Source organism: Elephas maximus, chromosome 3 (genome assembly GCF_024166365.1).
Source record: "Elephas maximus indicus isolate mEleMax1 chromosome 3, mEleMax1 primary haplotype, whole genome shotgun sequence".
Lineage (NCBI taxonomy): Eukaryota > Metazoa > Chordata > Mammalia > Proboscidea > Elephantidae > Elephas > Elephas maximus.
Genome location: NC_064821.1, coordinates 9,786,406 through 9,812,933, shown reverse-complemented (window position 1 = coordinate 9,812,933; position 26,528 = coordinate 9,786,406). Strand labels below are relative to the sequence as shown.

Below are 26,528 nucleotides of genomic sequence, written 5' to 3'. Positions count from 1 at the left end.
TGGTTCACCAGGTAGCTCAGTTAAGTAATTAAGTGAATGGTGATTGACCAGACCAGAAGTTAGAACACAGGTGTGGTCATCCTGTCCTAAGTGTTTTGAAGCCAGGTGAGAAAAACTGATGTGAACTTGCCATGTTTAGTGCTTGGGCCTGCAGGTGACCCCTAAAAGAAAAAGATCAATGGTCTTCGTTTACCTTGGGGTTTCTCCCCCTCTTGGCACTACTGACATTTGGGGCCAGGTCACTCTCTGTTGTAGGGGGCTGTCCTGTGCATTGTAGACCTAGAGCAGCATCCCTGGCTTCTGCCCACTAGATGCCAGTAGCACCCCCCTCCCCAGTCATGGCAACCAAAATATCTCTAGACATTGCCAAAAAAAAAAAAAAAGAGAGAGAGATAAATATAAGCTTCATACACGAACATGTTTCTTGCTAGTGTTATTGGTGGTGGTAAAAAACTGGGAATAATCTAAGTGTTCAGCAACTGGAGATAGACCCGTGGGATGCCTTCTGGATGGAGTACTAGGCAGGAGTTGGAAATGACGGCTTTGAAGAGCACACTTTAAACATTTTCTGTGTTATAAGAGGGGAAAATGGCAGGTGGAGAATATTTATGCGCTGTATGTTTATGACTATGCTTAAAAATGGGAACTATAATATACCAGTAATTACCTGCTGGCCTTTTAGCCATGGTATTTCATTGAATCCTTACAGTAGCCCTATTCAGTAAAAAATACCTATTCAGTAGGTACTATTATTATCCCCAGTAATAATGATGGTGAAGATGATGTGGGACCTAGAGATGTTAAGTGGTTTCCCCAGAATCACAAAGTGGTTGAGTGGAAGAGCCTGAGGCCTGAACTCAGATCTATCCAACTCAAGATAACAACAGCCAGCATAAGGAACTGGAGGGAATGACTAGAAAGAAATATTAGCATTGGTTATATCTGAACGTCAAGACTAAAGACGCTCTAATATTATGTTAGATCCCTGTGTGGTGCAAATGGTTTGCCTTCATCTACTTAACCTAAAGGTTGGTGGTTCTAACCCAACCAGCAGCACCAGTCTTTTTTTTTTTTTTTGAGTCCCTGGGTGGCGCAAATGGTAAAGCACTCAACTACTAACTGAAAAGTTGGCCGTTCAAACCCACCCAGAAGTACCTCAGAGGAAAGGTCTGGAGATCTGCTTCCAAAAGGTCACAGCCTTGAAAACCCTGTGGAGCACAGTTCTACTCTGCACACATGGGGCTGCCATGAGTACAAATTGACTCAACAGCAACTGGTTTGGATTTTATAATATTACATTATTTCCTATTTTCCAAATTATTTCATGAGCATATATCCCCCCACCTTATAGTGGGTTGGGAAAAAAGCCTAACTAAAGAGATTTGCCCCATTTTCCAGGACTGAATCACCATACCCAAGAGGAGAGGGGGTTTGGTGCAGTTGTTGAGTCTTGGTGGCAGATTAGGCCTGAGTTCAAATCCTGGATCTTCCGCTGTTTCCTTATCTATCAAAGTAAGCCTGATACCAACATGAATCCATGCCTCCCAGGGCTGTCATAAAGATTCAACAAGGTGATACTTATTAAGCCCTTAGCATGGTGCCTAGCAAATAGTATGTGCTTGTAAAGAGTGATGAGGCTAATTATTTCATGTAATTATAACCTGCATACTCCCTCACCATACTAAAAGAACAACAAATAGATCAATGAAACAGAAAAACCAGAAATAGACCCATACATATGTGGTCTTTGACTTTTAACCAAGATGCCAGAGTAATCCACTGATGCGGAACAACTGAATATCCATACAAGACAGTAAATGAAGCTTGATCCCTACCTCACACCATACACAAAAAATTAAATGTAGATGGATTAAAGACCTAATCATAAAAGTTAAATTATAAACCTTCCAGAAAAACAGTCATTGGAGAATATCTTCTCAACCTGGGGATAACCAAAAGTTTCCTAGGACTCAGAAAGCAAAAATCATAAAGAAAACATTGATAAAATTTCACCAAAAGTTAAAATTAACTTCATTAAAATTAAAAACTTCCGCTCATCAAAAGACACCAGTAAGAAAATGAAGAGGCAAGCCTCACACTTGGAGAAAGTATTCTTAAAACTTGTATGTGGCAAGTGACCAGTATCTAGAATATATAAAAAACTTAGACAATTCAGTAATAAAAAGACAAAAAAAAAAAAAAATTTACATGGGAAAAAGACTTAAACAGGAATGCCACAAAGGGAATTACCCAATAAGTACCAGAAAAGATGTTCAAGATCATTAGCCATCAGGGAAATGCAAATTAAAACCACAATGATATACTGCCATACACCCACTGGAATGGTTTAAAGCAAGAACAAAGGGCTGCGAGTGAAGGGACCAGATGGTTGAGTGGGGTTCAAATCCCAGCTCTGACAGTTACTTGCTGTGTAGCCTGGAAAAAAACAACTTCACTGCCCTGAGCCTCAGTTTCTTCATCTGTAAAATGGAGGTGCTGTGAGGATTCCAAGGAGCCCTGGTAGCACGGTGGTTAAGCACTCAACTGCTAACCAAAAGGTCATGGTTCGAACCCACTAGCCACTCCAAGGGAGAAAGATGTGGCAGTCTGCTTCTATAAAGATTACAGCCTTGGAAACCCTATGGGATAGTTCTACTCTGTCCTATAGGGTTACTAGCTGTGAGTCAGAATCAACTAGACAGCAACGGGTTTGATTTTGGTTTGGTGAGGGTTCCATTGCCTGATGTCATAATGACATCATAGAAGCTGCCATTCTCATAATATTCATTTTGTTGTTTTCATCACTGTTAACTTGTTGAGGGAGGGAAGCTGACACCAAGAATGCAAACTCAGAATTTACCTGTGTAACTCCCGTACCCACTTATAGGCCATTCTCACCTTAAGATGTGTGTGTGTATGTGTGTGTGTACTCACTCACATACACACACGTGCCTTTTCTTTTCCCAGGGGCCTCTGTGTTGGCATTTATGCCACCAACTCTCCCGAGGCCTGTCAATATGTTATCGATCACGCCAAGGTGAACATCTTACTGGTTGAAAATGACCAACAGTTACAGAAAATCCTTTCGGTAAACCCCTACCCAGCACTGCCTGCCAAAGTCACCCAGGGGAACCTCAGGGTTCTGGTCAGGTATCTGATTGCTCGCAGGTAGATGCCAAAGGTGAGGTGGGTTGGTGGGGTTTGCCCCATGGAGGGGTTCAGTAAGAGTCCTCTAAGCTCACATTGGTAAAATTGCAAAGATGCTTTTGGGGGAAATAGGCTGGGGTGGAGGAGTTTAATTTCCAACTTAGATTAACTTAATGTCCTATTCAGCTTCCATTAAAAATGCATTTATTATTATTTTATATACACCCCCCATTTATTATTTTTCTTTTAGAAGCTTAATTATTTCTCACCTTGTGCTCCTCATAATTTTCTTCATTATTTGTAATAGTCTTCATTTCTGAAATGGTTCTGTCTTTTTCTTCTGTTTCTTTCCTAAGCTCTACCATTTCATGTTTCACCTCTTTCTGATGCCTGGCTCTCTCTTCCCTGAGTGCTTGTATGTTTACTTTGTGCTCTTCCTTACTAGCTGTGTTTCCTTCATTCTGTTTTTAATTTTATGTTGCAACATTCAGTTACAACTTTCCTTTGCTTTGTAGTGACATTCCTCGGGTGAGCTTTCTTCATGTACAGTGAAACTTTGCTCCTATCTTACTCTTTTTTTTTCCCCCTTGTAATATCATTGTATGGTGTTGTAGAAAGTCTTGGGGCTTCTACATTTCATTTTTGGGCAGAGGGTTCCAGCCATTTGTACAGCCAGTTTTACGGAGGATTTTTGTTGCCTGTCTCCATCTTGAGGAGTCCCTGGATAGTGCGAACAGTTAATGTACTCAACTACTAACTGAAAGGTTGGAGGTTCGACTCTACCCAGAGGCACCTCGGAAGAAAGGCCTGGTGATCTGATTCTGGAAAATCAGCCACTGAAAGTCCTGTGGAGCACAGTTGTACTCTGACACACATGGGATCTCCACGAGTCAGGGTCTTGATGGGAAATGGTTGGTTTTGTTACTAGACTCCAACTAGAAGTTAGCTGAAGCATACCTCTAGAATGTCACAGAGTATACTGTTCCAGGGAGAGCTATCACTTCCTTCATGATTGTGTAGCATAATTCCACCTGAGTCATGTTTTCCTTGTAAATACCACCTGGTAGGGAAGCTGTTATCTTTGTCTGTCTTTAACCATTGGAGATTACTGATACCCACCCAGAAGAACCCAGTAATGGAGGGAGAATGGTCAGGTCGTTTTAGGTCAGCTCAGAACAAAGAGCAATGTTTCACAGTGTGGGTAGGAAAAAGAGACTGAGGATCTGCTAGAATAGAGGGCATCTGAGAAGCTTCGGACTCACACCCAGCTTCAGTCATTCCCAGGGCTGGATTGCTGTGGGGCCCACACAAACTTTTTTTCAGATTCCACGGAACAAGGTGGAGACCTTAAATGCGATCATCCAGTACAAGCAGCCAGTGAAGGAGAGCAGCAACAACCTGTACTTTGTAAGTGGGTGAGGTGGGCAAGGTGGTGGGCCAGCAAAGGGGGGTGGGGCTTTGCAAGGGAAGTGGGTGTGGCCTTTCAAAGGAAGCAGGTGGGGCAAAGGAAGTGGGTGTGGTCTTTCAAAGGAAGTGTGTGGGGCCTTGCAAGGGGAAGTTGGCGGGGCCTTCCAAGAGAAGCATCTGGAACCTGTTGATGGGAGTGGGGGAGCCTTGAAAGATGGTGGGGGGGCCTTGCAAAAAGAAATGAGCCTTGAGCAGTGGAAGCAGGCAGGGCCTTTGGGACCCTTTATTCTGGCATGAAGATTGGAGTCCACTCGGAGGTGCCTTGAAGGAAAGGCCTGATGAACTACTTCAGAAACCTCACAGCCATTGAAAACCGTATGGAGCACAGTTCTACTCTGACACACGTGGCGTTGCTGTGAGTCATAGCGTGCTCAGTGGCAACTAGTAAAATAGTAAGCTTTGGACCTGTGGTGAGTGCCTCTCGCTCCTCACTCTAGTCCAGGCCCTGTAGCTGGGGCTCCTCCAGCATCCTTTGCTATCTGTGCAGTGATTTTCTAGCACAGTGATGCCAGGACAGCTGCGTTTCTTCTCCTACGGTGCCTCAGCCCTCCACAGGGCCTTGAGAGGGAGAGCTGCCTTACCTTTTCTGACCTAGTCCTGGAAGTCCCATAACATTAATTCTGCCGTACTCTGCTCATCAAGGCAGTCAAAAAGCCCTGCTGGCATCGAGGGCGAGGGGACATAGACTCCACCTCTTTTTTTTTTTTCTTTTATTGTTGTTGAGAGTATACACAGCAGAACATACACCAATTCAACAATTTCTGTATGTACAGTTCAGTGACATTGATTACATTCTTCAAGTTGTGCAACCATTCTTACTTTCCTCTTCTGGACTGTTCCTCCCCCATTAACATGAACTCCCTACGTTTCCCATCTGCCATTTCCAGGTGCAGTTGTCAGTTTGAACCGTATAGATGAGTCTTCAAAACAGTGTGATGTTCAAGGCAAACCGTCTTAACTGAATAAACTAACCTACTTTTTGGTTTAAAGAAGACTTCAGGGGAATTTTTTGCTTTAAGATTTAGGGTTTAAAGATTATCTCACGGCTACAGTTTTGGGGGTACTTCCAGCCATCATGGCTCTAGAAAGTCTGGATTCCATTAGAATTTGGGGTTCTGTTCCACATCTCCCCGCTTTTGATCAGGATTCTTCTATCAACTCTGACCAAAATGTTCAGTAATGGTAACCAGGCACCATCCAGTTCTTCTGGTCACATGGCAAAGGGGGTTTTCGTTTATGGAAGCAATTAGGCACGCATTTCATTTCCTCTTCCTATTCCTGGCTCTCCTTCCTCTGTTGCTCCAGGCAAATAGAGACCAATTGTTATAACTGGGATTAGACTCCACCTCTTAACGGAGGAGGGACAAGGTTCTGAAAGAGTGTGTGAGCCTATAAGTGTCACAGTCATATCTGGAAAAATACATTCTGCCAAGGGACTTTTAGAGTCAGCAAGTGTTTGATCGCAAGCAACGGGGCCCCATTTAAGCCAAGCAAGGGTTGGGCTTTGTTTGTTTTAGAAAGATACATGGGTAATCTCACAGAAGCCAGGGCAGGAAGCTTGTGAGGGGCCAGGACAAAACCTGTTAATTTGCCAAGATCACACACTCAACCCCGATGTCAAATCAGAAGGCTTAAAAAGCCATGGAGTTCGTTTTTCCCTCCACTCAAGTGGGAGAGAAGGAAAGTGGCAATGACCCTTTCTGGCCATCCAACATATTCACTACCTTTTTACACCTTTCAGAAAACAGAAATGCCAATTTAAATAATATCCCCTGAAAGTCTTCTTAAAACCAAACAATGGTTTAGCTTAACTAGTAAAGAGTGTCTGTCTTGAGCACTGTGCTCTTTTAAGAACTATCTATATGGGATCAAATTGACAACAGCAACTCGAAAGGTTAGATGGAAACCTCAGGGGGCAGTGAGTTTTTGTTAATGGGGGAAGAACAACTCAGAAAAGGAGGGTGAGAATAGTCGCACAACTTGAAGAATTTGATCAATGTCATTGAATTGTACATGTAGAAATTGTTGAATTGGTGTATGTTTTTCTATGTGCGTTCTCAACAACAACAAAATAAATGATGAGGAGCCTTGGTGATATAGTGGTTAAGCACTAGGCTGCTAACCAAAAGGTTGGTGGTTCAAACCCCGCAGCCGCTCTGTGGGAGAAAGATGTGGCAGCCTGCTTCCATAAAGATTTCAGCCTTGGAAACCTTATGGGACAGTTCTACTCTGTCCTTTAGGGTCGCTATGAGTCAGAATCGACTCAAAAGCAGTGGGTTTGATTTGATTTGATTTAAGAAATACTAATCCCAGGATAACGACCAACTGAGTAAGACTTTTCAGAGGTTAAAAGTGACCACCATAGGACATGGCACCAACCTCTGGGATCTGGATGACTTTTGTGATTCCTTTGTTAGAAGTGGCATTTACAGCAAGGTTTCTCAGCCTTGGTGCTGTCAGCATTTGAAGTTGGATAATTCTTGGTTGGGGGGGGCATCCTGTGCACTGTAGAATGTAGAGCAGCACCCCTGACCTCCACCCACTCGATGCCAGTAGGCCAGACTGGACCTGTCGCCACTGAGTCGATTCTGAGAATTGTGCCTTAGGAAAAGCTGATGGGGCAAGCTCGGAGTAACCAAAAAATCAAACCCATTGCCATCGCGTTGACCCCGACTTATGGCGAACCCATGTGTGTCAGAGGAGAACTGCTGCATAGGGTTTTCAGTGGCTGATTTTTTCAGAAGTAGGTCACCAGGCCTATCTTTCTAGGCAGCTCTGATTGGGCTGAAATTACCAACCTTTCATTTAGTAGCCAAGCCTGTTAACCATTTGCACCACCCAGGGACTCCTTGTTGGACCCTAAACAAACAAATAAACCCGGTGCCGACAAGTTGATTCCAACTCAACGGCGACCTTATGTGTTACAGAGTAGAACTGTTCCATCTTCACAGAAGCAGATTGCCAGGCCTTTCTTCAATGGTGCCACTGGGTGGGTTCAAACACCAACCTTTAGGTTAACAGCTGAACGTAAACCAAGGGATCTTCCCATTGAGGAAGAGGAATTCCAGCGCCCCCTGGCTCCCCATCCTCAGCTTATCTTTTTTTTCCACAGTGGGATGATTTCATGGAACTTGGCAACAGCATTCCCGACGCCCAGCTGGACCAGATCATCGAGAGCCAGAAGGCCAATCAGTGCGCTGTGGTTATCTACACTTCGGGGACCACAGGCCACCCCAAGGGCGTGATGCTGAGCCATGACAATGTAAGTGCTCGCTCAACCCAGCAATGATGGCGGACTTGGTAGCGTCCAAAGTCCTTTCTCTCTGGAGCAGTAGCCTTCGGGCTTTTTTGTTCTTGACCTACAGGGGCAGGGCAGTGTTATGGGGTCTAGCACACAGTTCTGGGGCCTAGTATATAGAATTGAGTCAGACTTTCTGAAATCTAGGGTCTGTTGTTGGACTCTAAAAAACAAACCAAACCAGTTGTCGAGTCCATTCCGACTCATGGTGACCCCAAGTGTGTCAGAGTAGAAGGGTGCTCTGTAGGGTTTTCAGTGGCTTCGAGCCCTGGTGGCTCAGTGGCTAAGAGCTCGGCTGCTAACCAAAAAGTTGGCAGTTCGAATCTACCAGCCATTCCTTGGAAACCCTATGGGGCAGTTCTACCCCTTCCTATAGGGTTGCTATGAGTCAGAATTGAATCAAGGGCAATGGATTTGGTTTAGGTTTAGCCAACTGCTTAACTGTGTGCACAGCTAGGGACTCCTTGTCGGACCCTAAAGCAAAAACCAAACTGGGTGCCATCGAGTTGACTCTGACTCGTGGGAACTCCATATGTGTCAGGGTAGAACCGAGCTTCCTAGGAGTTTCAAAGCTTTTGGAAGTAGATCGCCAGGCCTTTCTTCTGAGGTAATTCCAGCTAGATTCAAAGCACCAATCTTTCAATTAGTAGCCAAGTCCTTAACCTTTTGTGCACCCAAGGACTCGTTATTGGGCCCTGTTTTCGTTGTCACCGGATGCCCTCGAGTTGATTCCGACTCATCGCGGCCCCATGTGACAGAGTAAAACTGCCCCGTAGGGTTTTCGAGGCCGTAATCTTTACAGGAGCAGACCCGGTGAGGTCTTTCTTCTGCAGATCCTCTGGTTGGCTTGAAACGCCAACCTGTAGCAGCTCAGTTAGCAGCCAAGCATTTAAGCATTGCACCACCAAGGCTCTGCAAATCCACGAAGCTGCCTGCTGCATTTTGCAGCTCTGCCAAGCCTCAGGCTAGCTCGTCAGTCACTCTGTGCCTCTGTTTCCCCATCTGTGAAATGAGGAGAATTGTAGTAGCAGCCCCAGAGTGTTCTAAGGAGGTTGAAATGACCCAATGTGTGCAGAGTGTAAGAGCAGTGCCTGGCACATAGTAGGCGCTTTGGAAGTGTCAGCTCAATAAATGCATTTACGATGGGCTTCCAGGAAGGCGCCCTGGCTAGTAAAGCCAACTTGTGTTGCAGATCACGTGGACGGCTGGGGCAGTGCCCAGGGACTGCAGCCTATCCTTGGCCCCAGAGAAGCAGGAGGTGGTGGTCAGCTACCTGCCCCTCAGTCACATCGCAGCCCAGATGGTGGACCTGTGGATCCCCATTAAGATTGGGGCCATTACCTACTTTGCTCAACCAGACGCGCTCAGGGTAAGGCTGAGGGAAGGCCTGAGCCCTGCTGCCTCCTCCAGGGCAGCCCAGGCTGAGTGGGGGGGTGGTCTTTCGTTCCTGTAACAGAGATTTTGTTACAGCCCTTCTCTGGGGCTCTAGGGCTTCCTTCTCTGTCCTCCTTTTGTGCTCCTACTTCATGGCATTTGAAACAGTTGGACACATTCTTTTAACTTTTATCTTTATCCAAGTCAGGGCACCCATGCATGGTTGTGTAGGTTGTACACTGAGCAATTTAAGACTAAGATGTGAATAATACCTAAAGTATGTGTGTATATATACAGATGTGTTGTTGTTTTGTGCCAGCGAGTCAATTCTGACTCCTGACGACCCCATGCGACAGAGGAGAACTGCCCACAGGGTTTTCTAGGCGATAGCCTTTAAGGAAGCAGGTCATCAGGCCTTTCTCCCAAGGAGCTGCCAGGTGGGTTCAAACCACCAACCTTTCGGATAGTAGCTGAGTGCTTAGCCATTACACCGCCAGGGTATAGCACACATATATAGATGTTGTTGCTGTTGTTAGGTGCCGTCGAGTCGGTTCCTACTCATAGCCACCCTGTGCACAACAGAACGAAACACCGCCCGGTCCTGCGCCATCCTTACAATCGCTGTCATGCTTGAGCTCACTGTTGCAGCCACTGCATCAATCCACCTCGTTGAGGGTCTTCCTCTTTTCTCCTGACCCTGTACTCTGCCAAGCATGATGTCCTTCTCCAGGGACTGATCCCTCCTGACAACATGTCCAAAGTATGTAAGACAGTCTTGCCATCCTTGCTTCTAAGGAGCATTCTGGTTGTACTTCTTCTAAGACAGATTTATTCATTCTTTTGGCAGTCCATGAAACTTTCAGTATTCTTTGCCAACACCACAATTCAAAGGCCTCAATTCTTCCTTGGTCTTCCTTATTCATTGTCCAGCTTTCACATGCATATGATGTGATTGAAAATACCATGGCTTGGGTCAGGAGCACCTTAGTCTTCAAGGTGACATCTTTGCTCTTCAACACTTTGAAGAGGTCCTTTGCAGCAGATTTACCCAATGCAATGCGTCTTTTGATTTCCTGACTGCTGCTTCCATGGCTGTTGATTGTGGATCCAAGTAAAATGAAATCCTTGACAACTTCAGTCTTTTCTCCGTTTATCATGATGTTGCTCATTGGTCCAGTTGTGCGGATTTTTGTTTTCTTTCTGTTGAGATGTAATCCATACTGAAGACTGTGGTCTTTGATCTTCATCAGTAAGTGCTTCAAGTCCTTTTCACTTTCGGCAAGCAAAGTTGTGTCATCTGCATAACACAGGTTGTTAATGAGTCTTCCTCCAATCCTGATGCCCCGTTCTTCTTCATATAGTCCAGCTTCTCGGATTATTTGCTCAGCATACAGATGGAATAGGTATGGTGAAAGAATACAACCCTGACGCACACCTTTCCTGACTTTAAACCAATCAGTATCCCTTTGTTCTGTCCCAACCACTACCCCTTGATCCATGTACAGGTTCCTCATGAGCACATATATAGATAGAAATATAAAACCCAGTAGCTGATGAGTCGGCCCCGACTCATGGTGACCCATGTGTGTCAGAGTAGAACTGTGCTCCACAGGGTTTTCGACGGCTGATTTTTTTCAGAAGTAGATCGCCAGACCTTTCTCTGGAATCTCCAACCTACCATTTAGTTTACTTATTTATTGTCGGTGTATTCACCAGACCGTCACCACCTTGGGGACAAGAACTTTGTCTTTCTTGTTTTCATTTGTCTCTCCCATGCTTAGGATCGTGCCCAGAACCTAGTAGATGCTCAATAAATATCAGATGGATGGATTTTTTTTTTTCTTCCTGTTCCATGTACTTTTCAGATCTTTACATTCTCTCTAAAGTTTCTGATTCTATTTCTTCCTATGGTCCCTTTTTAAAATTCATTATTTGGGGACATCCAGTGAGCCTTGTCAGGGTGGTGACTTCTGCTTCAGTTCCGGGAGTTTGGGGGTTTTCTTGAATTATGTCTTTGATTGTTTCCTCCACTTTCTTTTCTTTGTTCTTTCATTCTGGAACACCTCTTACCTGGCTATTGGGCCTTTTGTATAAACCCTCTAATTTTCTAATCTTTCTTGTTTTCCCTAACAGTCATTCTAATCTCCCTTTCATCTCTCTGTATCTCTTCTCCTTTCCCCCTCCTGCCCCTCCCATCATCATCTCTCTTTCTCTGACCCTCTTGCCTCCTTATTCTTAAGGATCCTGGTGCTGACATTGGACCCATCTGGATAATCCAGGGTAATCTCTCCATCTTATGATCCTTAATTAATCCTATGTGCAGGGGTCCCAAATGGAGCCCTGGTGGCACAGCGGTTAAGTGCCCTGCTGCTAACTGAAAGATCAGCAGTTCCAACACACCAGCCGCTCTGCGGGAGAAAGATGTGGCAGTCTGCTTCCGTAAAGATTACAGCCTTGGAAACCTTATGGGGCAGTTCTACTCTGTCCTATAGGGTCGCTATGAGTCGGGATCGACTTGACAGCAGTGAATTTTTTTGGTGCAGAGTTCTCTTTGCATATAAGGTACCATACCCACAGTTCCCAGGGGTGAGGACACGGATGTCTTCGAGAGCCATTATTTCACCTCCCACACTTTCCATCAAGTAGGCTAAGTCTTAGGGCCTCCGTACTTCCTTCTAGAAGGTTCTTTCTCCTGTTGTTTGCATGGCTGACTCCTCCTTGTTCCTTAGTTCTGTGAAAATGGCGTGGCGGGGGCAGCGTCTGACCTCCTCTGACTTCACAAGGGGAAAGAGAATTATTGTCAGCATGAACAGCCCAAGGGTGATCCCTGTGAGGCAGAGGTCGGACATGTCGCCACCCCACAGCCCTTTCACCAATTCTGACACCAGCTGTCCCTCCCACGGCGCTCTTTACTTCTCTGCTACATTCGCTAATTCATTGCAATGGCCACACAGAACTCACAGACCATGCTCACAGTTACGGAATTTATTAGGGAAGCAACAGGTTACAATTCAGGATCAGGAAAGCCCAGCATACAGGTCTTTGATCAGGACAGCCTCTTCTCAACTGTGCCTGCAGACAGGTCTCTCTCTGGCCCTCGGCCCCTCGGCTCAGCCTCTGCCCTGCTCAGGAAAGTGTTACAAAGCTCTTTTAGCTCTGCCAATAAGTACCCAGAGGCACCCCACTCCACCAGCAAGCCTCCTGCCCAAAGGTTCAGCTCCTTATGGCCATCCTAGTGGGTGTGAGGTGGTATCTCACTGTGGTTTTGATTTGCGTTTCCCTGATGGCTAGTGACATTGAGCATCTTTTCATTGGCTTGTTGGCCATTTTGATGTCTTCTTTGGTGAAATGTCTGTTCACATCTTTTCTCTGTTTTTAAATTTTGTCATATGTCTTGTTATTTTTAAGTTTTAAGAGTTCTTTATATATTCTGCTTATAATTCCTTTATCAGGCATATGATTTGCAAATATTTTCTCCTGGTTCTGTGGCTTGACTTTGCATTTCCTGAATAGTATCTTTTGAAGAGCAAAAGTGTTTAACTTTGGTGAAGTCTGATTTTTTTTTTTTTTTGGATTATGCTTTTGGTGTCATACCTAGGAAATCATTGCTTACTCCAAGGTCACAGAGATTTTCTTCTATGTTTCCTTCTAGAAGGCTTTTAGTTTTAGCCCTTTCATTTAGGACTATGATCCACTTTGAGTTAATTTTCTGTGTGGTGTGAGGTAGGGGGTCTAAGCTAAGCTCTTTTTTTTTTTTTTTTTGCATATGGATATCTTTCCTCTATTGAATTCCTCACACTTTTGTTGAAAATCAATTGATCATAAATGTAAGGTTTCACTTCTGGATTTTCTATCCTGTTCCATTGATTTATAGCTCTATCCTTATGTCAAAACCACAATGACTTGATTAATATGATTATATATATATATATATGATTAATATGACCAACTTATCCTGGTTTGCCTGGAACTTTCACAACCTGGGAACCCCTTCAGTTGTGGACAAACCAGGACGGTTGGTCATCCTACTTTATATTACATTTAAAAATCAGGTAGTAAGTCCTCCAATTTTATTCTTCTTTCCCAAAACCGTTTCAGCAATTCTAAGTCATTTGCATTTCCATATAAACTTAGGGATCAGTCTGTCAGTTTTTATGAAAAAGCCTGCCTGGATTTTGATGCGGATTGCGTTGAACCCTAATTGGTAGAGATGAACTTAGGGAAGAATCTTGCATCCTTTTTCACAGTTGCATAATATTCCACTGCAGGCTTGGACCTCAGTTTCTTTAACCATGTGTGGACATGTAGACTATTTCCATGTTATTACAAAACAATGCTGCACAGAACATCCTATATTGCTTCTCTGTGCACCTGAGTATCTCAATTCCTCTCAATTCCTTCACCTACAGAAGTAAAATTTCTAAGTTGCATTTAAAATGTTGATAGCAAGGGAATTATGCAAAAAAAAAAAAAAAAAAGTTGGTAACACTGTCAGGTTGCCTCCCAAAAATATTTTACCAGTTTGTGCTGATGGATGTTATTAGCTGCTGTCAAATCAATCCTGACTCACAGTGACCCAGTGTGTTATGGAGTAGAACTGTGCTCCGTAGTATTTTCTTGGCTCAGCATAAACAAATCCTGGGGAGGGAGCAAAAATCAGACTGGCCGCTTGTCAATGCATGCATGGATGGGTTCTCTTGGGTCCAGAGCCCACCTTGTCCGTTCAGCCAAAGAAAGGTTCTCCCAAGCAGAGTTGGGCAGGGTTGCAGGGGCTGGCAGGGTGACAGGGGCTGGCGGGGTGGCAGGGGCTGCCAGTGTGGCTGACTCAGCTGTCTTGCACAGGGCAGCTTGGTGAATACTTTGCATCAAGTGAGACCTACCTGCTTCTTGGGGGTACCCCGAATTTGGGAGAAGATGCAAGAGAAGATCAAGGAAAATACTACCAAGGCCACAGCCTTGAAGAGGAAAGTGTTCACCTGGGCGAGAAACACTGGCCTGCGGGTCAACACCAAAAGGATGTTGGGGTAGGTGGAGGGTCCAGGGGGCAGGGCTGGGGGGCTCAGCCTTCTCCAGTGGGGTCCCATCAACCCTCTTTGGGCTCCAAGGTTGCTGAACTGTCCTTGGCACCCTTCACAGGGGACACGACATGCCCATGAGCTACCGCATGGCCAAGACCCTTGTGTTCAACAAAGTCCGGAATGCCCTGGGCCTCGACCGCTGCTACCTTTTTGTGAGCGGGGCTGCGCCTCTCACCCCAGAGACCTCCGAATTCTTCCTCAGCTTGGACATCCCAATCGGCGAGATGTACGGTATGAGCGAGAGCTCAGGGCCGCACACAGTCGCTGTCTGTGAAAACTACAGGACGCACAGGTACTGGCCTCCCGCTCAGGCAGACCCTGTCCTCTAGCAACGAGGGGTCAAGAGGGTGAAGATGGCTGGGTGGGTGTCTTAGCTGTCTAACACTGTTGTAACAGAAATGCTGCAAGTGGGTGGCTCTAAAGAACAGAAATCTATTTTCTCACAGTTCCTGAGGCCAGAAGTCCGAATTCAGGGGAAGGCTCTCTCTCTCGGCTCTAGGGGAAGATCCTTGTCTCTTTTAGCTTCTGAAACCCTGGAGCTCCTGCGTCCTTGGCAGTCTCCATGTGGCCATCTGTCTTCCCCCGTTTGTGCTTCCTTGTCTCTGTGGCTATATTGTTGTTGTAGTTGTTGGGTGTCGTCAAATCGATTCTGACTCACAGAGACCCCGTGTGACAGAGTAGAACTGCCCCGTAGGGTTTCCTAGGCTGTAATTTTTACAGGTGAGCCCTGGTGACGCAGTGGTTAAAAACTCAGCTCCTAACAACAAGGTCAGCAGTTCGAATCCACCGACCACTCCTTGGAAACCCTGTGGGGAGGTTCTGCTCTGCCCTGTAGGGTTGCTGTGAGTTAGAATCGACTCCACGGCAATGAGTTTGTTTTGTTTTGTTTTTAATCTTTACAGGACTAGGTCGCCAGGTCTTTCTCCCACGGAGCCGCTGGGTGGGTTCAAATCGCCTACCTTTAGGTTAGCAGCCAATTGCTTAACCGTTGCGCCACCAGGGCTCCTGTCTGTGCTGCTCTTTATATCACTCAGAAGCGATTAGGTTTGGGATTCACCCTACAGGGATAATGGCTGTGTTCACACGACAAAGAAAACCCTATTCCCAAACCAGGTTCCATCCATGTGTACAGGGCCAGGGCTCCAACACATATTTTTGGGAAGACGTAACTCAATCCATAACACGGGCCTCTGGGCCAACATGGACTCTGACTTGGTGTCACCCGAGTGACCCATTTTCCAGCCGTCAAACCCCAAATCTTCATGACGGTGGGAAGCCCCACTTGGTCAGAGAACACCGAACAGGGGGAAGTAAAGGCGCTAACAACCTGCAGCTCCAGTGGGATTCTTTGTTCACAAAGCGTTTGGGACTTGGCCCTATTTGATTGACCTCTTCCCCTCTATTTCATCCCACAAACACCATGAGGGCCTCCTGTGCCCACCCAGCAGCTCCAGAAGAGAAAGACCTGGGGACCTGCTCCCATACAGATTGTCGTTGTTGTTAGGTGTTGTCAAGTCGGTTCTAACTCATAGTGACCCTGTGTACAACAGAACAAAACACTACCTGGTCCTGCGCCATCCTCACAATTGTTGCTATGTTTGAGCCCGTTATTGTAGCCACTATGTCAATCCATCTTGTTGAGGGTCTTCTTGTTAATCACCCAAAAAGATTACAGCCTAGAAAACTCTGTGGGGCAGTTCTTTGCTGTCACATGGGGTCACCATGAGTCAAAATCGACTCAACGGCCCTCAACAACAACGTATAAAATTCAAGGTCTCTAGGTAGTGCAAATGGTTTGTGCTGGACTGCTTCCCTAAAGGTTGGTGGTTCGAACCCACCCAACAGCTCCATAGGATGAAGTCCTGATGATCTGCTCCCATAAAGATTACAGTCTAGAAAACCCTATGAGGCAGTTCTACTCTGTCGCAAGAAGGCGCCATGAGTTGGAATCAACGCAACAGCACCCAGCAACAACAACTATGACCACGGGTCCTGGAGAGGGAGAAGGTAGCAGACCTGGCCCTGGCCGGCTGAGCACAGTATTAGGAGCCCAGGCTACAAATCCAGGCCGACCTGGGCAGATGGCCTTGTCTGTTTGTGCCTCAGCTTCCCTGTCTTAGTTATGTAGTGCTGCTGTAACAGAAAGACCACAGGTAGGTGGCTTTAACAAACAAATTTATTTTCTCTCAATTCAGGAGACTAAAGTCCAAATTCAGGGTGCCAGCTCTAGGGAAAGGCTCACTTGCTCTCTCTCTCTGTCGGCTCTGGGGGAAAATGCTTCTCTTTTCAGCTTCTGTTCCCCAGTTCCTTGGAGAGCCCCCAAAAGTGTGTATCTTCCCCTTTGTTTGTGCTTTCTTGCTTAATCTGCGCTTTCATACAGTAAAACCTGTGAAAGCTGGAACCTTTCTAAGGCGGAAACCTGTCAAAGAGGGAAAACTCAAATATTTTCCACAAATAGCGATAGAAAAGTGGTAAGGTTGCACCCTGTCAAAGGCAGAAAACTTTTGAGACCTGGTAATACAAGGCAGCCCCTTTGCGTTCTGGCTCTCAACAATTTCACCATACAGGCAGTCCCCAGATTACAAAAGAGTTCCATTCCTGAGCCTGTCTTTAAGTCGAATTTGTACATAAGTCAGAACAGCTAGGTATGGTTCAACGTCAGTTAGTCAAATGTTTGTCTTAGTATACAGGATATGGTGTACCTTTCTATGCATAAAAACCATTAAAGGAACACTGCCAGATACACTAAAACATCTTTAACATAATACCCAAAACTAAACCCACTGCTGTTGAGTCGATTCCGACTCATAGCGACCCTAGAGGACAGAGTAGAACTGCCCCGTAGAGTTTCCAAGGAGCGCCTGGCGGATTCAAACTGCCGACCTTTTGGTTAGCAGCCGTAGCACTTAACCACTACGCCACCAGGGTTTCCATTAACATAATATACAGTAATGATGTTTCCTTTTGTGTCACAAAGTAGCACCTGTTTGTTATTAGGAACCATTATCTGTACCTCGAAATTTTAATATCATAGGCTTTAGGGAGTCGTTTTGTAACTACGGGTTGTACATAAGTCGGAGGGTCGTAACCCGGGAACTGCCTGTATCTCAAAAGAGCTTAACTCAAAACCCACCCTGCACTAATACTGCCTCATTAACATAACAAAGAAAACCCATTCCCAAATGGGGTTATAACCACAGGTATAGCCCAGACCAAACCCACTGCTGTCCAGTCAATTCCGGCTCAGCCACCCTATAGAACAGAGTAGCCTCATAGCGTTTCCAAGAGTGTAATCTTTACCAAAGCAGACTGCCACCATCTTTCTCCCACGGAGCGGCTGGTGGGTTCGAACCATTGACCTTTGGGTTAGCAGCTGAGTCATTAGCCACTGTGCAACTGGGGCTCCTTAACCACAGGGATAGGGGCTAGGATTTTACAGCACGTATCTGGAGGGACACCATTCAGCCCATAACGTGCCCCTCTGGTGGCCCGGCAGTTGCGGGAAAATCTTGAGTGGCTGCAAGAACATGCTGTACCAGCCGGACAAGGACGGCGTCGGCGAGGTCTGCTTCTGGGGCCGCCATGTCTTCATGGGCTACCTGGAAAGGGAGGACGCCACCAAGGAGGTCATTGACGAGGACGGCTGGCTGCACTCGGGGGACTTGGGCCGCATGGACAGTCAGGGCTTCCTCTACATCACCGGCCGGATCAAAGGTACCGGGGCTGCGCAGGCCGGGGAGGGGCTTCCTGCCGCAGGTCCACCCCTAGCTTGTTCAACAAGTGCCACATTTTTGATGCAGTGACACTGATCACATCCTTCCTGTCGTGCCACCAGACTCTCTATCCGTTTCCAAGTCATTCCACCACCGTGAACATAAACTCAGTACCCCCCAAGCAAGAACTCCCCTCGCCCCCCACCCCTGTAAAAAACCAGTAATAATATTTGGTTTCTATGCATTTGCTTACGGAGCCCTGGTGGTGCACTGGTTATGCGCTCAGCTGCTAACTGAAAGGTTGGTGGTTCGAGTCCACCCAGTGGCTCCGAGGGAGAAAGGCCTGGCAATCTGCTCCTATGAAGATGGCTGCCAAGAAAACACTACGGGGTGGTTCTACTCTGTCACATGAGGTCACTACGAGTTGGAACTGACTCGAGGGCATTTAATGACACCAACAGATATTGCTTATTTCATGTAGTGGCGATCACACAGTAGTTGTCCTTCTGCGACTGACTTAGCTCAGCATGATGTTGTCGAGGTTCGTCCATGTTGTGGTGTGCACCAGGATTTCATTCCTCTTTATGGCTGAGCAGTATTCCATTGTGTGTAACATTTGCGCCACCCAGGGACTCTATCCGGAGCCCTGGTGGTGCAGTGGTTAAGAGCTCTGCTGCTAACCAAAAGGTCGGCAGTTCGAATCCACCAGCCACTCCTTGGAAACCCTATGGGGCAGTTCTCCTCTGTCCTAGAGGGCAGCCCTGAGTCGAAATCGACTCGACAGCAGCAGGTTTGGGGACTCTATTCACAGGTATCGGGGTCAGGATTCCAACACATATTTTGGGAGGGGTGGGCTACAATTTAATCTCTAAGAGTGCGTCCCTGCCAACAACATCTGTCCATCCGATTCTTGGCGGGGTGGGAGTTTGGTGTTGCTGCGGCTGAGCCCACGCTGAGCCCAGCTTTTTTCCAGAACTGCTCATCACTGCTGGCGGCGAAAATGTGCCTCCCGTTCCCATCGAGAACTTGGTCAAGGAGAAGATTCCCATCGTCAGTAATGCCATGTTGGTGGGAGACAAGGCCAAGTTTTTGAGCATGCTGCTGACCCTGAAGGTGACATGGGCTTGGGGGACCTTGGGTCTTTTCCTAAAGACCCTGCAGTTGGCTCACGTGGGAAGGACGCAGCAGCTGGTTCAAGACCTACTTCTTTGGTGCTTTTAATGACTTATTTTTGTTGTTGTTGTTGAGAGTATACACAGCAGAGCGTACACCAATTGAACAGTTTCTATGTGTACAGCTCAGCGACACTGATCACATTCTTCAAGTTGTGCAGCCATTCTTACCCTCATTTTCCAGATTGTCCCTCCGCCATTAACATAAACTCACTGCCCCCGAAGCTTCCTGTCTGACCTTTCCAGTTGCTGTTGTCAGTTTCATCTTAGTTTCTTAGTGCTGCGTAACAGAAGTACCACACGTGGGGGGCTTTAACAAACAGAAATTTATTTTCTCACAGTTTAGGAGGCTAGAAGTCTGAAGTCAGGGCAATGGCTCTAGGGGAAGGCTGTCTGCTGGCTCTGGGGGAAGGTCCTTGTCTCTTCTCAGGTTCTGTTCCTCGGTTCCTTGGAGATCTCCATTGACGTGACATCTATCTTCCCCCATCTCTGTCTGCCTCTCTGTTTTATAACTGATCTGCTCTTTTTTATGTCTCAAAAGTGATTGGCTCAGGACCCACCCTACACTGATAAGATCCCATTAACATAAACAGAGAAAACCCTACCCCAGGTGGGATTACATCCACAGGTATAGAAGTTAGGATTCCAATACGTATTTTTGGGGGGACCCAATTCAGTCCATAAGATTATGCTCACAGCAGACGAGGACCTACTTCTTGGTCTTCAGGGCCTGGGGGCTGGATGGGGAGTGTGTGTTGGCCCTGGGTGTACTGACAGTGGTCTTCCCCGGCAGTCCGAGGTTGACCCAAAGAGCGGAGAGCTGCTGGACAGGCTGTCCTCAGAGGCCATCAGTTTCTGCCGGCACGTGGGCAGCCAGGCATCCACCGTGACGGAGATCCTGCAGCATCAAGACCCCCATGTCTACACAGCAATCCAGAAAGGCATAAACGAGGTGAATGAGGTGGCTGTCTCCAACGCTCAGAAGATTCAGAAGTGGGTCATCTTGGAGAAGGACTTTACCATTGCTGGCGGAGAGCTAGGTGAGCAGGCCAGCAGGCTGGTGGCCCTTGGGGACTGTCCCTCCCCAGCATCTGGGGCCACTTGGACTCTGAGCAGACACACCCTTTCGCTGGACCTGTGGGCCAGCAGAGACCAGAGGGACACCGCTATCTACAGCTAACTGTCCACCTCCCCATCACACAGTCCCTTCTCCCCAGGGCAGCCATGTCCCCGACTTTCAGCATAAAACCCCGACTCCTTTGATCTTTCTTGCTGCCTCCTCCTTTCCATGTACCCTGCCCCCACCACACACATACCTCATGGTTCCTCCAACTCTTCAGACCACAGGGCATTTGCATTGGCTGTTCCCTCTGCCTGGCATGCTCCTCCCCTTAGTTTTTCGCCTGGCTGGCTCCTCCTCAGTGTCTAGGTCTGACCCTAAAGGCCACTTCCTCAGAGAAGCCTTCCCTGACCACCACCCTTCATATGTCACCCTGCCTTCTTTCCACCATAACACATTGCAATAGAAACTTATTCTACCTATAAAGGAGCCCTAGTGGTGCAATGGTTAAACACTTGGCTGCTAACTGAAAGGCTGGCCGTTTGAACCCACCAGTGGCTCCATAGAAGAAAGCCCTCGCAACCTGTTCTCGTAACGATTACAGCCTAGGAAACCCTATGGGGCTGTTCTACTCTGTCACGTGCCGTCTCTGGGTCAGAATCTACTCGATGGCACCTAACAACAAACAACATATAGCTGTATAGACAGAAGCAATAAGATATATATATACACACACAGGTACACACACAAAATCATCAATAAGATAGAGAACCAATAAGATAACATACATACATACATATCTATACACACACACAGAGAATCGATAAGGTAGATACAGAACCAATAAGGTATATATATATATATATGTGTGTGTGTATACATATATCGGAGTCCTAGTGGCACAGTGGTTACGAACTTGGCTGCTAACCAAAAGGTGAGCAGCTTGAATCCACCAGCCGCCCCTTGGAAACCCTATGGGGCAGTTCTACTCTGTCCTATAGGGTCATTAGGAGTCAGAATTGACTCGACGGCAACAGGTTTGGTTTTGGTTTTATATATGTACATATACACACACATGCAGACACAGAATCAATTAGCTAAATAACCAATTATATATATATATATATATATATATACACATACATACATACATATAAAGAGAGAGACAGCCCTAATGGTGCAGTGGTTAAGTGCTCGACTGCTAAGGTTGGTGGTTCGAGCCCTACCCAGCAGCTCTGCGGGATGAAGACCTGGCAATCTACTTTCATAAAGATGACAGCATAGGAAACTCTAAGGGGCAGTTCCACCCTGTCCCGTGCAGCCATTATAAGTCAGAGTCCACTCACGGCACCCAGCAACAACATTAGCTTATTTTTGCCTGCCCCGCCGCCCTTCCCCAGGAGAGAAGTACTCACTCCAGGTGGAGATGTAAAGCCCGCTGGATTCTATCAGTGTGCTTCCTGGGGCTTGCTCTTGGTGCTTGGCTGCAGTTGGGGAGTGTGGATTGGTGGGGTTGGAGTGAGGAGAAGCGTATGGCTCTGAACAGCCTGAGTTCACTTCCCCACATGAGAATTGTTCTTCTGAGTCTTGGTCTTTTCCTCTGTAAGTTGGAGGCGCGGTCTTCATGAGGTTTGAGGACACCCCAAGGGGGTCCAGGCCACCTGGGGACCCAGCAACTGAGAGTCTGGATTCTACCACACCCTTGCTGGGTGGCCTGAGAGGGGCTCACCCTCCCGAGCCCCATCTCCTCGTGGGAAGCTGGAGGAAGTGTGAGGGTTGGCGACGTTTCTCCTTGTGTTGGGTGCGCCGTCTGTCCCAGGCACAGAGGTCTCAGAGTCCTCCCCTCAGCCCGACATGGAGTGGAGGTTCTGACATTACACCCAGATGTGGGTGGCGGAAATGGCACTCCCAGGACGTCAACAGTGGAGCCGGCCGCCCAGCCCGGCCCTGCTCGCTGGGCCCAGCTGCCGGGTAACTTGCGGGGTGTGTAGAATTGTAGTTTACCTCCACCGCTGAACCACTGTCTCCTTTCTTGATAGGTCCAACGGCAAAGGTCAAGAGACATTTCGTTACTGAGAAATACAAACAGCAAATCTATAACTTATACCACTGACTTCCCGGGCGGACCTGCTCGTGGCTGCCAGAACGGTGAGATGGGGCTGCTGGGCTTTGCGGGGAGTGAGGACGACAGACGGGGCTCTGTGTGGCGCCGGTTGGGAGTGGAAGTTCAGGGGCCCGACACATAAGCTCACACGTTCACCCTGATACTTACACATACACTCAGAAACACACATTCACACACTTATACTCACACAAACATACACTCACACAGTTACTCACACCCACTCACATATACACACTCACGTTCACACACACTCATATTTGCATATACGCACACTCACACAAACTCACGTATACCCACATGCGAACACACACACACACCCACACACAATCTTGCATTTACACTCACATACACAAACATACACACCCTCACACATGCGAACACACACACACTCAATGCGAACACACACACTCACGCACACACGTGCTCAGTTGCAATGGACTCTGAGTAGCGTGCGGCCTCGCCTCGGGCGCTCTCCACGGGGCGCTGGTGGGGCAGTCGGACTCCTCTGTGATCACTCACCCACCGTGTTAGCTGTCCTCCCGCCTCTGCTTTAGTCAGGGAGGTAGGGCAGCGGTTTTCCCAGCCGGGACCAGAGGTTTTCATCCAACAACAAAATGCTCCATTGTGGCTTGCTTGGGGAAGGCCTTTCGTCAGAAGCTTTGATGGGTGCCACTTGTCGGGAACCCAAGGAGTCAGGTGTTTTGGCCCATCACAGGGGAGATGGTGCGAAGTGGCATCTTGACCTCCCTCACCCAGCCCGTCTTCCCTCTCCCCCCACGTCATGTTCACAAGGAGCCGCCAAGACTTTTCTGGAACCCGGCCAGGTGTGCGGTGCAGGAACAGAGTGCGGAGCACGTCTTTCAGTTATGCCAGGTGTAACCCTCTGATAATCAAACCATTCCCTCCTGGCACCCCAGCCGCCAGCCATGTCCCTCTTCTTGACTCCCATCATTAACTGGCTCAACTCCTCCACACTCTCATCTGTCAGTGGCTTGGGAGCCAGCCCAGGAGTTGAACGCATCCCATTCATCAACCCCAAGAAAGTCCGCATCGATGGCAAGATTTCCAATTTCACTTGGCAGTTGAGCGAGAGGCCACCTGACGTTGACACGGGGGTGGGAGGTGGACCCCGTAGACCCGCGCTGTCCAATACAGCAGCCGCCGTAAACGTAAAACACACACCAGATTTTGAAGTCTCAGTAAAATATCCCCTTAATATTTTTTATATTGCATACGGAGTCCCTAGGTGGCACCAACAGTTAAGCTCTCGACTACTAGCCAAAAGGCTGGCAGTTGGAACCCACCCAGGGGTGCCTCAGAAGACAGGCCTGGCAATCTGTTTCCCAAAGGTCACAGCCTTGAAAACCCTGTGGAGCACAGTTCTACTCTGCACACATGGGGTCGTCGTGAGTCAGAATCGACTGGACAGCAACTAACAACATACTGAATACACGTTAAAACGGAACATTTTGGATATACTGGATGAGATAAATTATGAAGATAAATTTCCCTGGTTCCTTTTTACTTTTTTTTTTTTTTTTTAACGTGGCTACTAGAAAAGTTTGAACGGCTTAGGTGGCTTATATGCCATTTCTTTTTTTCCTGGTAATTATGGGGTTTATTAGGGAAGCAACAGGTTAAACACACAGGCTCAGGAACACTCAGGATACAGTTCTTCCACCAGGATGGCCTCTTCTCAGCTGTGCTCGCAGGCGCCCCTCTCTCTGGCCCTAGCCCTCTGCCAGCAAGTCCCCAGAGGCACCCCAGGCCCTCAGCTTGCTCGCTCCGTGGGCTGGGAAGCCCGCTGCACAATTTCCTACCAGTCTCTCCTGCTACTGCTTCATATGCCATTGCTATTAGACAGGGCTGGTTTCAAGGTCATCGGGGAGGTATTCTTGAGCGAGGACCCATTGGTTAATGGGTCAGTTCGTTAGGGAGTATTTTCATCTTACGGTAACTGTGGGGTTTCAAAGAATGAATATACGTAATACAAGGCTCCCCATGTGATAACTTGTGTTTGTCTTGTCTTCCTCCGGCCTCAAACAGGAAGACCCCACTGCAACACACGCTTTACTGCTTCTGGTTTTTCAGAAGCTGAGTTCTCAGTGGGTCTGTTGCTTGATTGCTGAGCTGTTGAAGAGATCTCCCAGTGGGACCTGCCACACCTTTCAAAGGAATAGAATCATCATAGGTCTTTGAGCTCATATGAACCATCAACGTGCCGCTCCCAGGGATATTTATTGGGAAGTCTACATCAAATTTCCTGTTTTAGAAGAAAGATCTGATCTTTATGGGTTCCAACTGGATTGTTTGGTCTCCCCGGAGGGCTTATTCGGACGCTAGAAAGAAAGAAAAGCCTCCACACGCCAGAAGAACTGTGCCTCCAAGCCCACTACCTGCCCGGATGCCACTTGGATACTCTCCCAATAAGTTCTGAGAATAAAGCTTGTGCGTGTCCCACGTCCTGAGTTTTGGTGAGATGGGGACATTTTGTCCTTTGTTGTGTGCAGCAACCAGAAGTTCAGACTTTGAAATCAGTTCCAGGTTTGAGTTCTGAGTAGCTGTGTGCAATGTCAGCCTTCTGGGTCTCAGGGAGTTCTAACCTATGAAAATAGAGCCCACTTCCCAGGGTGGCCAGGATGTACCGGAAGTGGTATCATGACACCAAAAGCCCTTATTAAGGGTTAGCGTTTACTGCTTCAGTACCCCATCAGTCTAGGCTATCCAGTGTGACTCTTGACTAATTTCCTCCTTAGGGATGAGTTTTTCTGTAAAGGCTCAAAAAAAGTGTATTCCTCTCTCACTCGGCAGTCTATGTGTGAGCAGTCCAAGGCTGGTACGGTATATCCACAGTGTTGGTTCCTGAAAGAATACTGAGGGGTAGAGGGAAACATCTCTCAGCCCAGAGAGGGACAGCCCACCATAAGAACAGAAACAAAACTTCCAGCGTCCCTGAGGGGTCTGTATTTTGGAGATTAGACCCTTATCAGATATATGGTTGTTGACAATTTTCTCCCAGACTCTAGGTTGTCTCTTCGCTTTGTTGATAAAGACCTTCGATGAATAAAGGCATTTAATTTTTACAAGGCACCGTTTATCTATTCTGTCTTATGCTACTCTTGCTTTTGTTGTCACAGCCGATAGCCCGTTGTTAAAAACTAGGCCCCGCAGCCTCGCCACTACATTTTCTTCTGAGAATTTTATGGGTTTAGTTTTCGCATGTAGGTCCTTGATGCATTGTGAATTGGTTTTTGTGTATGGTGTGAGGCAGGGATCCTGATTCCTTCTACTGTGTGTGGAAATCCAGGTTTCCCAGCACCATTGATTGAAGAGGCTCTTCACTCCCCATTGAATGGGCTCAGCACCTTTGTTGGGAATGTTGACCACAGATGTATGGATTCACTTCTGAACTCTCAATTCCATTCCATTGGCCTGTTTGTCTGTACCAGACCAGGATTTTTAAATTACCGTGGCTTTATAGTATGTTTTGAAATCAAGAAGTGTGACTTTTCCTACTTTGTTCCTCAAGTTTGCTTCAGCCATCAGGATCCCTTGTTTCTTCCGTACAAATTTATGGTTGGCTTTTCTATTTCTCTGAAGAGGGCTGTTGAAATTGTAATGGGGGCCTTTAAGGTTTGAGATACCTAGAGGCAGCCCAGAGCCTCTCTTCTTTGTAGTTTTCTTTTTTAAATATAAAAATTATAAATACACCAGCAATTTATAAAGACATTCTCCTTGGAAAAAAATTAATACACTGCAAATAAGTCCATTAATTTATCTGTAGTGTATTAATTAACTTTAAAGATAGGCAGATAAGGCTGAAGTCATTTTTGATGGCCCTCCTCATCTATCTGGTGATTTTTTAGCTTTAAAAAAAAAAATTATATTGATAGACATACCCGTAAGCCCATTGTGGACTTGATTTCAACACATAGTGGCCCTATAAGACAGAATAGAACTGCCCATAGGGTTTCCAAGGCTGTAATCCTTACAGAAGCAGATTGCCACATCTTTCCCCATGAAGCAGCTGGTGGGTTCGAACTGCCAAACTTTCGGTTAGCAGCTGAGCACTTAACCACTGTGCCACCAGGCCT

At 46.9% G+C, this 26,528-nt stretch overlaps 1 protein-coding gene across 2 annotated transcripts in view; it reads left to right on the top strand.

Annotated features, from left to right (window-relative positions):
* Positions 1 to 25,520, top strand: part of ACSBG2 (acyl-CoA synthetase bubblegum family member 2) — a 63,519-nt gene extending 37,999 nt beyond the window's left edge. The window contains exons 6-16 of one of the 2 annotated variants that reach the window (XM_049876579.1): positions 2,968 to 3,088; positions 4,471 to 4,554; positions 7,727 to 7,876; positions 9,105 to 9,281; positions 14,129 to 14,310; positions 14,423 to 14,656; positions 17,861 to 18,078; positions 19,051 to 19,190; positions 20,043 to 20,289; positions 22,349 to 22,457; positions 24,526 to 25,520. In XM_049876579.1, the coding sequence (XP_049732536.1) occupies positions 2,968 to 3,088; positions 4,471 to 4,554; positions 7,727 to 7,876; positions 9,105 to 9,281; positions 14,129 to 14,310; positions 14,423 to 14,656; positions 17,861 to 18,078; positions 19,051 to 19,190; positions 20,043 to 20,289; positions 22,349 to 22,422 (1,627 nt within the window). In that variant the 3' untranslated portion in view covers positions 22,423 to 22,457; positions 24,526 to 25,520. Of the gene's footprint in view, positions 1 to 2,967; positions 3,089 to 4,470; positions 4,555 to 7,726; positions 7,877 to 9,104; positions 9,282 to 14,128; positions 14,311 to 14,422; positions 14,657 to 17,860; positions 18,079 to 19,050; positions 19,191 to 20,042; positions 20,290 to 22,348; positions 22,458 to 24,480 lie in introns of both variants that reach the window. The other variant, XM_049876578.1, reaches the window with a different exon arrangement.
* The last annotated feature ends 1,008 nt before the right edge of the window (positions 25,521 to 26,528 follow it).